At 37.8% G+C, this 15,022-nt stretch overlaps 4 gene segments (V, D, J or C); all 4 read left to right on the top strand.

Annotated features, from left to right (window-relative positions):
- The first annotated feature begins 7 nt into the window (after nt 1-7).
- Nucleotides 8-4,722, top strand: LOC120804155. The segment is given in 2 exon segments: nt 8-93; nt 4,362-4,722. Coding segments are annotated over 2 exon segments (447 nt in total).
- A 785-nt stretch (nt 4,723-5,507) lies between these two features.
- On the top strand, nt 5,508-7,972 carry LOC120804147. The segment is given in 3 exon segments: nt 5,508-5,552; nt 5,642-5,943; nt 7,901-7,972. Coding segments are annotated over 3 exon segments (419 nt in total).
- Nucleotides 7,973-9,575: 1,603 nt separating this feature from the next.
- On the top strand, nt 9,576-10,023 carry LOC120800905. The segment is given in 2 exon segments: nt 9,576-9,624; nt 9,713-10,023. Coding segments are annotated over 2 exon segments (360 nt in total).
- A 3,945-nt stretch (nt 10,024-13,968) lies between these two features.
- On the top strand, nt 13,969-14,355 carry LOC120804142. The segment is given in 1 exon segment: nt 13,969-14,355. A coding segment is annotated over 1 exon segment (387 nt).
- Nucleotides 14,356-15,022: the final 667 nt, after the last annotated feature.

Below are 15,022 nucleotides of genomic sequence, written 5' to 3'. Positions count from 1 at the left end.
CCACGCTATGGCCTGGGTCAGACAGGCTCCTGGAAAAGGACTGGAGTGGATTGCTGCTATCAGTGGCAGTGGTAGCAGCACTGACTACTCTCAGTCAGTCCAAGGCCGGTTTACCATCTCCAGAGATGACAGCAGACAGCAGCTGTATCTGCAGATGAACAGTCTGAAGACTGAAGATTCTGCTGTTTATTATTGTGCTCGAGACTCACAGTGACTGGAGTTGGTTCAGCAGCTGTACAAAAACCTACTGTCCTCATCTTTACCACAATTATCTCACATGATTAATGTCCATAGTTCAAGTAGCTCAAGAAAATGATAGAATAAAGTTACACCAAACACTTTGGGAACCAATGATAGAAATATTAATAGAAAAATATTTTTAAACAGAGATACAAATGTAGAAATCATATTATTAGAAAGGCATCTTGCTTAACAGAGCTTCATTAAAACGACTCCTCGACTGAGACAGTAGCCGAGCAATAAACAGTTTGTGTAGTTAAAAGATTTTGCTGATTGTCTCACATGAGATTAACAAGTCTTCTTATTTGTCTTATTTTTCAGGAGATTGGAGTGCTGTTAAAATGACAGAATAAACGTAACAGTGCAAAGACTGGAGTTTACAGAATAAATGGAGGTTCAACCTGTTGTTTCTGACGTACTCTCACTTAACTGTCCATACTTTGTAACGTTTTTTCTTTTTTCTTCTTCTTCTCAAATTTGATTTAAATAAAAGAGCAGTTTCTTACACATCATTAATAGATAAGTCAGCAGACATTTTTATCTTAAATACAACAATTATTATTTGGCATATCGTCACATAAGTTTCAGTTGCTAGGTAGTTAATTTCCTCCCAAGGCTCAGAGTTTCTCTGTATGTCTGCAGTCTCAAACACAATTTGAGAACTGAAACCTTCAGAAGTTTAAAGAAATCCAGGCCTTCAACCAGCTGCAGCACATCAAGCAGCGTTCAGTTAGATTAACTTGCTTTCAGTTAACTGCTGTTTTAAGTAACACGAAGCAAGAAACACACAAAATGTAAGAAATTCTTTTAAAATGTGATTATTACAAGTACAATCAATTGTAACAGAATATCTGAATTCAACTATTTTAAATTTTAACAATATTTAAAAAGTCAACAGCAGTGAAGACTTTATGCAAATCAGTTGAGGGAGTCCAATTATAGAAAAAAAAATCTGCAGGATCCTTCAAAGCAAACATGTAAAAATATAACAAATAAAAAAATTATAGTTTTTTTTTAATTCATTCAGATAAATCAATGCATTTACACGTCTTAAATCAGTATTTGTTATTTGTTAAAATGGTGCTTTATTTTCTGTTATGCTGTTTCACTCTCTTGAATTTGACTCTAAAAGCAGAATGTGATGGTGGTGGTTGTGTAGTTTCAATTGGTACTGAAGGTCAGACCATAACATAGTCTGACCCAGCAGTTATAAGACCTGGAGAATCCCACAGACTCACCTGCACAACATCTGGGTTTAAGTTTGGAAGCTCTGAGTGGAACTGGATCAGACAGGCTCCTGGTAATGGACTGGAGTGGACTGCTTATATAGAATCTTATAGTTCTCCTATGTATTACTCCCCGTCAGTCCAGGGTAGATTCTCCATCTCCAGAGACGACTCCAGCAGTAAAGTCTATCTACAGATGAACAGTCTGAAAACCGAGGACACAGCAGTGTATTAATGTGCCAGAGAGACACAGTGAGAGACAGTAACAGGAGAGATAAGAAAACTACTTCCTCTATTTACCACCACAACAAGGAGCATTCAGTTTTCTCCATATTACATTTACTGCAATGCTAATTTCAGACATAATGTTTTAGTATCACTGCAAGAATCCCAGCTATTACATCATATTATATTAATTCTAAGCATATTAATAACAATTATTTCAATCAATAGACTTAAATTTAACTAATGTTTTCATTTCAAACTGATCTCCAAAAATAATTGACTCACATTCATGTGACCATGATCTGCCAGGTCTCTGTGGAAACTCAGTAATCTTCCTTGTGACACAGGATGACAGAGATCAGTGGACACACAGTTTAACATGACGGACAATTGAACAGGGCTGCTGCTTAGATGGTGAATATTTGCCTATTCACAGATTTAGAGTTCTGTCTTCAGACATCTGCTAAAGTATAGCGAGTGACTCTTTTCTTTTTTGTCTTTTTTGTCATGCGAGAAAGTGGTCAAACACACTTAAAAAGGAGAAAAACATCTTCATAATCCTTTACCTTCTTGACAGAAGAGAAATGTAAATATTCAACAATATTCAAATGAAGGTTCCTCATAAGGAAGTGAAGTTTGTGTCTGTGTGTCAGTGAGAGGACAGAAGAGCTCACATCAGTTCAGCTTCAACATCAACCATGTTCTCTGTAGCTCTGATACTTTTGCTGGCAGCTGGATCCTGTGAGGAGCTTTCAGTGGATTCACACTAATAAACACATTAGAAAACACTGAATAGTCAGATGAATGATGGAGATAATGTTGATTTCTGTTTCCACAGGTGTGAACAGTATTGATCTCATCCAGCCAGACTCAAAGGTCGTGCAGCCTGGACAGACTTTGACCATCACCTGTCAGGTCTCTGGTTATTCTTTGACTGATAACAGCTATGCAACAGGTTGGATCAGACACCGTGAAGGAAAACCAATGGACTGGATTTTTCATCGTTGGGGAGGAGGTGACTTTTATCAAAACGATGCTCTGAAGAACAAGTTCCTTTACCACACATACACTTCTACCAGTTCTGTGACATTAACAGGACAGAATCTGCAGCTTGAGGACACAGCTGTTTATTACTGTGTACGTGCACAGTGGTATAGAAGTTGGTTCCACTGTGATATAAACCACCAACAGACCTTGTCAAATACCCAGAGACTCATGTGACTGAACCACACACATACACACGTTCTTAATATTACGTTTAATAAAGACACTACCAGTCTACTGAGTTGATAAATATTCATATGAATGTTCATAAATTTAGGGAATAATAGAGGAAATGTTTGCTCCTAATAGACAGAGGAGTAGTGAAGTATTTCAATTTTTAATCAATTTCATTTTTCTTTATTTATTTATTTTGTGTGTGTGTGTTTGTGTATGTGTGTATTGTGATATCTAGAGAAGATGGGTAACACATGTTTCCTGTTGCCATGCATTGGGGGGGTGAATAACATCTGACAAAGCTTACTTAAACAGTAGCTTTGTCTCCTCAAAAGTATGGACAAATACAGATATCGGATGCAAACTTCCTTTCTGTAATCTTACCAATGTGAAAATTAAATCCCTAAACTGCTGCACCATTATTTAAGATTATCATTGGAAAACATAAGCTTTTTTTTTCATTCTCCATCAGTCCAGAAATTATTTGCCAGAAATTTAATATCTAATATCTGTCTATTGTCTGTTGTCTATAGTTTCTGTAGTTTAATGTAAAGCAGGTTAAAAAACAAAAAACAAAAACAAATTAGCAGTTTGAGGCATAGGATCTGTTCCTGTGCTCTGCTGCCGAATATGTTTACAGGTGGTGACTGAGCATTGACATCAAATAACCTGATACCAAAATAAACTGCACTTTAATTATTGTCAATAAGTTTAACCCAGTGTCAGTAGTCTCACTTAGTTAAAGTAAGCATGTGACTATGTATTTGACATGATTCCTCAACACTCATGCGTAAATACTGTAAATAGATGTTAAGCATGGTCTTGTGACCTTAATGAAGATACTTGACTATTAAAACAATTATTATTACTATGCTAATATTAATCTACATTGTAACCAACATGTTTTAAATGGAAACATTAATTAAAAAACAGTACTCTTTGCGGATCTCATAATAATGAACGTTTATGGAATTCGCTGAATGGTAGAGAGAAGTTTTTGTGTTTGTTCAGTTTTTGAGTTTGAGATTTTCAGTCTTGAAAATAAACATTTTGTTCCCCTACTTCATCAGTCCAGAAATCAGTAGCCAGCACTTGTTTTGGAAATGTTTTACGTGTTCCTCTGTTTAATCTATACTCAATTTATGAAAATGTCTTTGTAACTTGTTTCCTCTTTAAACCGGTAGAGGGAGGTCTATGCAAACTCTTCCCTCTCTATAAACACATCAACAACTAGCAGAACACAGGGACAGGTTAATACATTTTTGAAAAACCAGTCAAAGAGCATTGAACTATGGCGTTTATCACAGAATGGAAATTACAGTTGCCCTGTAGTTTGTTACTTGTAGTTACTATTCAGAGTGAGAAAATCAATTCTGCTTAACTCTTTTCTAAATGTCCAACCTGTGATTTACTAGTTTGTTGGATAATGTTCATCATTTCTTGTACTTACAGGAGTTTGGATGAGATCAAACTGGACCAGTCTCCCTCTGAGGTGAGAAGACCTGGAGAGACAGTGAAGATGTCATGTATCATATCTGGCTCTGACATGACAAGCTACAATATGCACTGGAAAAGAAAGAGGCCAGGGAAAGCTCTGGAGTGGATTGGGAAAATGAACACAGGTTCAAACTCTGCTATCTATGGCAGCTCCTTTCAAAGTCCTTCCATCATGACTGAGGATGAGTCCAGCAGCACTCAGTACCTCCAGGTCAAGGATCTGACAGCAGAAGATTCTCGTCTTTACTTCCGTGCTGGACAAAGTGACTGGAGACAGTGGAGCAGCTGCACAAAACCCTCCACAGACAACAAGTAACAATGTGATCTCAGTGGCATCCGAGCTTTCTCACCACCTGCAAAATCACTTCGATCAGATTCCTACATATTGGAAACACATCTATTCTCTTCATGATGTTAAATCACTCACAGTAATAGACAGAGTTCTCTGTAATGCCAAAGCTTTATGTAACCCTAAACTGACCATCTCACATTCACAAGTGCAAAGCATAAATTACATTAATTAAGTGTGAAACATGGAACAAGCTGGAAACTTTTTGATTAGATTTCAAGCTTGGCTACATCAGAAAATAATTAGAAAGATAAAATGTCCAAAACCCCAAAAGGTTTCAAATCATTGGTACATTTTATGGTTGAGATGGAAAAAAAGTGCAATTTTTAAAAAATGTTCATAGATCCTGGTGATTATTTAGCTCATCTGCTGCCAAATATGCTTATAGGGAGTAATGAGAAACCATGATGGCAAGGTGAATTATATTTTAAATGTTCAGGATAATGACATGATCTTTGTCAGATATCTGAACATAAACTAGGATGTTGAAGTGTTATTAAAGGAAACGTGGGAAAAGTGTTTTTTAATGCACATAAATAATTTTACACAAATGAAATTAAAAAATGTCAGACTTTGAGGAATGACTTCTGAACATTCATTTCCCAGTTTCACCAAAAGTTACACTGCAAGCCAAGTCCAATGTAGTTCTCTCCTCCCTGTAAGGAGGAGTCAATGCAAAACTCGGATTTCTTCCACCTCTACTTAACTGACGGCAGAGAGGACGACAGAGGACAGTGGACACACAGTTTAACATGATGGACTATAGGACCGGGCTGCTTTAACTGTCTGCTGGGCAGGTGAAGAGTTTCACTGATGCTGATCTTAAATAATTAATATTTGAGTTTCTATCTTAATACATATGATGTTTTCTTTTTAATCTTGACAGGTGTTGATGCTCAGACTCTGACAGAATCTGAACCAGTGGTTAAAAGGCCTGGAGAATCCCACAAACTGACCTGTACAGCCTCTGGGTTCACATTCAGCAGCTACGGTATGAACTGGATCAGACAGGCTCCTGGAAAAGGACTGGAGTGGATTGCTGTTATCAGATACGATGGTGGCAGCACTTACTACTCTCAGTCAGTCCAAGGCCGGTTTACCATCTCCAGAGACAACAGCAGACAGCAGCTGTATCTGCAGATGAACAGTCTGAAGACTGAAGATTCTGCTGTTTATTATTGTGCTCGAGACTCACAGTGACTGGAGTTGGTTCAGCAGCTGTACAAAAACCTTCAGCACTTATATGCAAGACGTATATGCTGCAAAACAGGAAAAATAGAACCAAAAAAGTTCAGCACTTAATAAGGAAAAACATGAACACACACATATCGACACACACAAACACATACACCGTCTCACAACACAACAATAATATTACCACTCAGATATCTGTGTTAGAGCTTAACTCCAGAAGTAAATATTTGCTTTCCATGAAAAAAATCATACAAACATACATACTGAATGAAGATTATTAAAAAAAAAAGACTAAACCCAAACTTCATTTTCCATTCCATCCATCTTTCCATCAATTCAGTTTGTTGTTACAGACATTTGTTGTTGTGTCTGTGCTGGATGGTGTACTGGCCTTCACTGGGGGAAACCTCCTGGATGGCTGATCATTCCAAGACATTTCCCCGGTGTTAACAGTATTTCAGATTGTGCAGCTAAACACACAAACATACACTAATACACTGTATCTGTTGCAGAGCTTCAAGCCATTTCTCTATATGTGGGTGCTACACGAGCGGTAGTTTTAATGTGATGAAGCAGAGAGATGGCAAATGAGGACAGATTGAGTTTCATGCGCATCATTTCTGTAACGGCCGTACGCTGCAGGTTAAGGAAGAAAAAAGAGGTCATTGGGTTTTGTTTAATTTACAGCAGCCCCAGCCTTTACAAACCTCTTTATTCTGATAGTAAGGTGGTATGTTGGCTCAGTGTCAAGCACTCTCACCTCACAGTAAGAATGTCTTGTGTTTGTGTATGAGCTAATAAATTAAACATTGACTGAGATCCAGCTGTTTCCTCCCTGTGAGGAGGAGTCAATGCAAAACCCAGATGTCTTCCACCTCTACTTAACTGACCGCAGAGAGGACGACAGGGGACAGTGGACACGCAGTTTAACATGATGGACTATAGGACAGGGCTGCTGCTTTTAACTGTCTGCTGGGCAGGTGAAAATATTTAATGAACTTCATTTGACACAGCGTTAATCACTGTTTGACATAATGTTACCATCTTAAATCATGTGAAGTTGTCTTATTCATCTTGACAGGTGTTGATGCTCAGACTCTGACAGAATCTGAACCAGTGGTTACAAAGCCTGGACACAGGCAGATACTGTGTTCACCCTCAAGGGGCTTCTAGATCATGAGTCAAAATATAATCCTATTCTGTCTTAAATTGATGTTATTTTTAATAAAATCCCGAAAAAAATCAAACATTCATCATTAACTTACAAAAATAACCAATAAGCACATATAGCATATAAGAAAATGTCTGACTGAAACGGTCCCTTCCTCGCAAAACATCCAAGGACAGAAATACAACATTTACACATTTCAGCCACAATAATGTACAGTATATATTATTTGGCGTGTAAAGTCAGTTACATTATGGCAGTGAAAAGCAGTTTCCTTTAAAAAAAACACTAGAGGGAAGCAGTGTCAAGTTTATCTGGCCTCTGTAACTATGAGGAAACACTTGTCTCTGCTTATCTCATCGATCTTAACTCACTAACACTCAAACCCTGGACTGAACTAGAGATTTATATTCAAATCAAATTCTAACAACTGTACCTGTGAAAAACTGGTCAAACACAATGGAAAAAGGAGAAATGCTGAAACACTGATCAACGTCCTTATTGTTGGTGTCTCAGTCTGGTTCTTCACTCTCTCTCTCTCAGAGTCCAGCACTGATCTTCTTCTGAGCTTTAGTCTTTATGTCTCTTTACCTTTCAGCTCTGTCTCTCCAAAATCTCAGACTGGTCAAAATGCAAATTCGCACATTGATGCACAGTCCCCACCCATTCAGCCTAATCAGCATATAGAGTATATTCTATATTTGAGCCTTTGTAGTCGCAGACTCAGCCAAGTTTCCACCATGACAGTTGTGCTAAGTGTCCTCCTCTTGGCTCTCCTTTCAGGTGAGTGCAGTCGGTATCCAGCAGAGCAGGAGAGAAGGAGCTCCGGAGGTCTGCTGGCTTCCTGTCATCTAAACTCTGTGTCTTTTTCAGCTTCTAAGCCCCAGTCCCTCACCTCCTCAGAGCCAGTGGTCCACAGAGCAGGAGAATCGGTCCCTCTGTCCTGTAAAGTAGAAGGACTTGCTCTTTTTTGGACAGTTTATCCTGAAACATTTAATCATCTAACGGGAGCAGATCTTTAAATACCTTTGAATATTCCAATAGGCTAAGATGCCTCTTTCATTCCCAACACTTACACTGAATTTAAACAATCTTAGAAATCATGTAGTAGATTGTACTCTGCATTTTTATACTTGTATAACCAACAACCCAGAAAAGCGGACACACACAAGCAGACACTCACAAGCACACACACACACACACACACACACACACACACACACACAAACACACACACACACACACACACACACACACACACACACACACACACACACACACACACACACACACACACACACACACAAATCGGTCACGCCTTGTCCTGATTATTCACCTTAGTTAATTCAGAGTTTCCTGACACTCTTTTTGCATTTGTTGAGTTGTCTTGACTTTTTTTTTTCCCCTGAGATTTGTGAATTTCCTGCTAAAGTGCCTGATAAGAGCCTGTTTACTTGTCTGCAGCCTGACTGACATAGAGCCTCCGATATTCTAACTCCACACTCATTGTGAATCATATCATTTAAAATAAATGGCACAAAAGCATTTTGTAGCGTTCAGACTTCACCACAACAACAGGTTATTCCTTTTTTATTGATTTGAGTTATTATTTGAGTTCGCAATGACTTCTGCAACAAAGCATCTGACATAATCAAGTGAAAGACAGATAATGACAAGATTCAGAATTATTTAATTCTTGTTCTTGTCAGGAGTCTTGAACAGTTATGATGTCAGCCATTAATAAGGCTGCGGTTTCAGTGTTTTTGATTGAATAGATTCATTGTTTGTTCATTTCCTAAAGAAATACGTCAATAAAAGTAAAACTTTAACAATAATGTATGACAATATAACCATAAACGCTTAATGCAGAAATGACCAGATCACAGTGGAGGCAGTGGTTTCTCTTATTTCATTTATTCAGGTGATATTGTTCTTTGCCACCTTTGCTCAGTCACAGCTGCCTTTGTTGCCCTTTGCCAGCAAGTTTTACTCTATAACCCATGTTTCTCTTTGTATGATCATTTTTCAGTATGTATGTTGCAGTCCTCTGACATTTTCTGTTACTGACAGTTATATTAACGTGTCAAAATATTCTTCTTTTTAATGTGGCATGTATCAAAATTGGAGTTGGTACTGTAGAAGTATGCCTGGAGAGAGGCCTGGAGTTAGACAAGGCCTCTGAGAAGCGGTTGACAATCCTGGGACAGTATGTGTGTTGGGACAAACATCTCACACATTTTAATGTGTCTCATTCAAAACAATACAGTGACAAATGAACTTGAAATGAACTGACCTGTGTAGACTAATCATTGCATCCCCAGTTTCACCAAGCAACAACTGATTAAATCCTGTCATTTCCTCCCTGTGAGGAGGAGTCAATGCAAAACTCAGATGTCTCCCACCTCTACTTAACTGACTGCAGAGAGGACGACAGAGGACAGTGGACACACAGTTTAACATGATGGACTATAGGACAGGGCTGCTGCTTTTAACTGTCTGCTGGGCAGGTGAAGAGTTTCACTGATGCTGATCTAAAATAATTTCTATTTGAGTTTCTATCTTAAAACATATGATGTTTCTTTTTAATCTTGACAGGTGTTGATGCTCAGACTCTGACAGAATCTGAACCAGTGGTTAAAAGGCCTGGAGAATCCCACAAACTGACCTGTACAGCCTCTGGATTCACATTCAGCAGCTTCTGGATGGCCTGGATCAGACAGGCTCCTGGAAAAGGACTGGAGTGGATCGCTCGTATCAGTAGCGGTGGTAGCACTTACTACTCTCAGTCAGTCCAAGGCCGATTTACCATCTCCAGAGACAACACCAGACAGCAGGTGTATCTGCAGATGATCAGTCTGAAGACTGAAGATTCTGCTGTTTATTATTGTGCTCGAGACTCACAGTGACTGGAGTTGGTTCAGCAGCTGTACAAAAACCTACTGTCCTCATCTTTACCATTAGTTATCTCACATGATTAATGTCCATAGTTCAAGTAATTCAAGAAAATGATAGAATAAAGTTACACCAAACACTTTGGGAACCAATAATAGAAATATTAATAGAAAAATATTTTTAAACAGAGATACAAATGTAGAAATCATATTATTAGAAAGGCATCTTGCTTAACAGAGCTTCATTAAAACGACTCCTCGACTGAGACAGTAGCTGAGCAATAAACAGTTTGTGTAGTTAAATGATTTTGCTGTTTGTCTCACATGAGATTAACAAGTCTTTTTATTTGTCTTATTTTTCAGGAGATTGGAGTGCTGTTAAAATGACAGAATAAACATAATAGTGCAAAGACTGGAGTTTACAGAATAAATGGAGGTTCAACCTGTTGTTTCTGACGTACTCTCACTTAACTGTCCATGTTTTGTAATGTTTTTACTTTTTTCGTCTCCTTCTCAAATTTGATTTTAAAAAAAGAGCACTTTCTTACACATCATTAATAGATAAGTCAGCAGACATTTTTTTTCTTAAATTACAACAATTATTATTTTGCATATTGTCACATAAGTTTCAGTTGCTAGGTAGTTAATTTCCTCCCAAGGCTCAGAGTTTCTCTGTATGTCTGCAGTCTCAAACACAATTTGAGAACTGAAACCTTCAGAAGTTTAAAGAAATCCAGGCCTTCAACCAGCTGCAGCACATCAAGCAGCGTTCAGTTAGATTAACTTGCTTTCAGTTAACTGCTGTTTTCAGTATTTGTTATGTGTTAAAATGGTGCTTTATTTTCTGTTATGCTGTTTCACTCTCTTGCATTTGACTCTAAAAGCAGAATGTGATGTAGGTGGAGCTCACTGTAAACAAATCCTAACAGGGATCCAGTTTACATCTTATTTAAGGAAGATTCATGGATTTGAAGACATAATAAACACACTGTCAACATGGCTGACAGAAAGCTGACACTCCTGGTGGTGGTTGTGTAGTTTCAATTGGTAATGAAAGGTCAGACCATAACATAGTCTGACCCAGCAGTTATAAGACCTGGAGAATCCCACAGCCTCACCTGCACAAAATCTGGGTTTAAGTTTGGAAGCTCTGAGTGGAACTGGATCAGACAGGCTCGGGTAATGGACTGGAGTGGACTGCTTATATAGACACTTATAGGTTCTCCTATGTATTACTCCCCGTCAGTCCAGGGTAGATTCACCATCTCCAGAGACGACTCCAGCAGTAAAGTCTATCTACAGATGAACAGTCTGAAAACCGAGGACACAGCAGTGTATTAATGTGCCAGAGAGACACAGTGAGAGACAGTAACAGGAGAGATAAGAAAACTACTTCCTCTATTTACCACCACAACTAGGAACATTCATTTTTCTCCGTATTACATTTATTGCAATGCTAATTTCAGACAATAATTTTTAGTATCCCTGCAAGAATCCCAGCTAATATAACATATTATATTAATTCTAAGCATATTAATAACAATTATTTCAATCAATAGACTTAAATTTAACTAATGTTTTCATTTCAAACTGATCTCCAAAAATAATTGACTCACATTCATGTGACCATGATCTGCCAGGTCTCTGTGGAAACTCAGTAATCTTCCTTGTGACACAGGATGACAGAGATCAGTGGACACACAGTTTAACATGACGACAATTGAACAGGGCTGCTGCTTAGATGGTGAATATTTGCCTATTCACAGATTTAGAGTTCTGTCTTCAGACATCTGCTAAAGTATAGCGAGTGACTCTTTTCTTTTTTGTCTTTTTTGTCATGCGAGAAAGTGGTCAAACACACTTAAAAAGGAGAAAAACATCTTCATAATCCTTTACCTTCTTGACAGAAGAGAAATGTAAATATTCAACAATATTCAAATGAAGGTTCCTCATAAGGAAGTGAAGTGTGTGTCTGTGTGTCAGTGAGAGGACAGAAGAGCTCACATCAGTTCAGCTTCAACATCAACCATGTTCTCTGTAGCTCTGATACTTTTGCTGGCAGCTGGATCCTGTGAGGAGCTTTCAGTGGATTCACACTAATAAACACATTAGAAAACACTGAATAGTCAGATGAATGATGGAGATAATGTTGATTTCTGTTTCCACAGGTGTGAACAGTATTGATCTCATCCAGCCAGACTCAAAGGTCGTGCAGCCTGGACAGACTTTGACCATCACCTGTCAGGTCTCTGGTTATTCTTTGACTGATAACAGCTATGCAACAGGTTGGATCAGACATCGTGAAGGAAAACCAATGAACTGGATTTTTCATCGTTGGGGAGGAGGTGACTTTTATCAAAACGATGCTCTGAAGAACAAGTTCCTTTACCACACATACACTTCTACCAGTTCTGTGACATTAACAGGACAGAATCTGCAGCTTGAGGACACAGCTGTTTATTACTGTGTACGTGCACAGTGGTATAGAAGTTGGTTCCACTGTGATATAAACCACCAACAGACCTTGTCAAATACCCAGAGACTCATGTGACTGAACCACACACATACACACGTTCTTAATATTACGTTTAATAAAGACACTACCAGTCTACTGAGTTGATAAATATTCATATGAATGTTCATAAATTTAGGGAATAATAGAGGAAATGTTTGCTCCTAATAGACAGAGGAGTAGTGAAGTATTTCAATTTTTAATCAATTTCATTTTTCTTTATTTATTTATTTTGTGTGTGTGTGTTTGTGTATGTGTGTATTGTGATATCTAGAGAAGATGGGTAACACATGTTTCCTGTTGCCATGCATTGGGGGGGTGAATAACATCTGACAAAGCTTACTTAAACAGTAGCTTTGTCTCCTCAAAAGTATGGACAAATACAGATATCGGATGCAAACTTCCTTTCTGTAATCTTACCAATGTGAAAATTAAATCCCTAAACTGCTGCACCATTATTTAAGATTATCATTGGAAAACATAAGCTTTTTTTTTCATTCTCCATCAGTCCAGAAATTTAATATCTAATTTCTGTCTATTGTCTGTTGTCTATAGTTTCTGTAGTTTAATGTAAAGCAGGTTAAAAAACAAAAAACAAAAACAAATTAGCAGTCTGAGGCATAGGATCTGTTCCTGTGCTCTGCTGCCGAATATGTTTACAGGTGGTGACTGAGCATTGACATAAAATAACCTGATACCAAAATAAACTGCACTTTAATTATTGTCAATAAGTTTAACCCAGTGTCAGTAGTCTCACTTAGTTAAAGTAAGCATGTGACTATGTATTTGACATGATTCCTCAACACTCATGCGTATATACTGTAAATAGATGTTTAGCATGGTCTCGTGACCTTAATGAAGATACTTGACTATTAAAACAATTATTATTACTATGCTAATATTAATCTACATTGTAACCAACATGTTTTAAATGGAAACATTAATTAAAAAACAGTACTCTTTGCGGATCTCATAATAATGAACGTTTATGGAATTCGCTGAATGGTAGAGAGAAGTTTTTGTGTTTGTTCAGTTTTTGAGTTTGAGATTTTCAGTGTTGAAAATAAACATTTTGTTCCCCTACTTCATCAGTCCAGAAATCATTAGCCAGCACTTGTTTTGGAAATGTTTTACGTGTTCCTCTGTTTAATCTATACTCAATTTATGAAAATGTCTTTGTAACTTGTTTCCTCTTTAAACCGGTAGAGGGAGGTCTATGCAAACTCTTCCCTCTCTATAAACACATCAACAACTAGCAGAACACAGGGACAGGTTAATACATTTTTGAAAAAACAGTCAAAGAGCATTGAACTATGGCGTTTATCACAGAATGGAAATTACATTTGCCCTGGAGTTTGTTAATTGTAGTTACTATTCAGAGTGAGAAAATCAATTCTGCTTAACTCTTTTCTAAATGTCCAACCTGTGATTTACTAGTTTGTTGGATAATGTTCATCATTTCTTGTACTTACAGGAGTTTGGATGAGATCAAACTGGACCAGTCTCCCTCTGAGGTGAGAAGACCTGGAGAGACAGTGAAGATGTCATGTATCATATCTGGCTCTGACATGACAAGCTACAATATGCACTGGAAAAGAAAGAGGCCAGGGAAAGCTCTGGAGTGGATTGGGAAAATGAACACAGGTTCAAACTCTGCTGTCTATGGCAGCTCCTTTCAAAGTCCTTCCATCATGACTGAAGATGAGTCCAGCAGCACTCAGTACCTCCAGGTCAAGGATCTGACAGCAGAAGATTCTGGTCTTTACTTCCGTGCTGGACAAAGTGACTGGAGACAGTGGAGCAGCTGCACAAAACCCTCCACAGACAACAAGTAACAATGTGATCTCAGTGGCATCCGAGCTTTCTCACCACCTGCAAAATCACTTCGATCAGATTTCTACATATCGTAAACACATCTATTCTCTTCATGATGTTAAATCACTCACAGTAACAGACAGAGTTCTCTGTAATGCCAAAGCTTTATGTAACACTAAACTTACCATCTCACATTCACAAGTGCAAAGCATAAATTACATTAATTAAGTGTGAAACATGGAACAAGCTGGAAACTTTTTGATTAGATTTCAAGCTTGGCTACATCAGAAAATAATTAGAAAGATAAAATGTCCAAAACCCCAAAAGGAATCAAATCATTGGTACATTTTATGGTTGAGATGGAAAAGAAAAGTGCAATTTTTAAAAAATGTTCATAGATCCTGGTGATTATTTAGCTCATCTGCTGCCAAATATGCTTATAGGGAGTAATGAGAAACCATGATGGCAAGGTGAATTATATTTTAAATGTTCAGGATAATGACATGATCTTTGTCAGATATCTGAACATAAACTAGGATGTTGAAGTGTTATTAAAGGAAACGTGGGAAAAGTGTTTTTTAATGCACATAAATAATTTTACACAAATGAAATTAAAAAATGTCAGACTTTGAGGAATGACTTCTGAACATTCATTTCCCAGTTTCACCAAAAGTTACACTGCAAGCC

The sequence above is a fragment of the Xiphias gladius genome, chromosome 2 (genome assembly GCF_016859285.1).
Source record: "Xiphias gladius isolate SHS-SW01 ecotype Sanya breed wild chromosome 2, ASM1685928v1, whole genome shotgun sequence".
Lineage (NCBI taxonomy): Eukaryota > Metazoa > Chordata > Actinopteri > Istiophoriformes > Xiphiidae > Xiphias > Xiphias gladius.
Note: the sequence above shows the minus strand (reverse complement) of the source record. Positions and strands in the feature narration are given on the sequence as shown.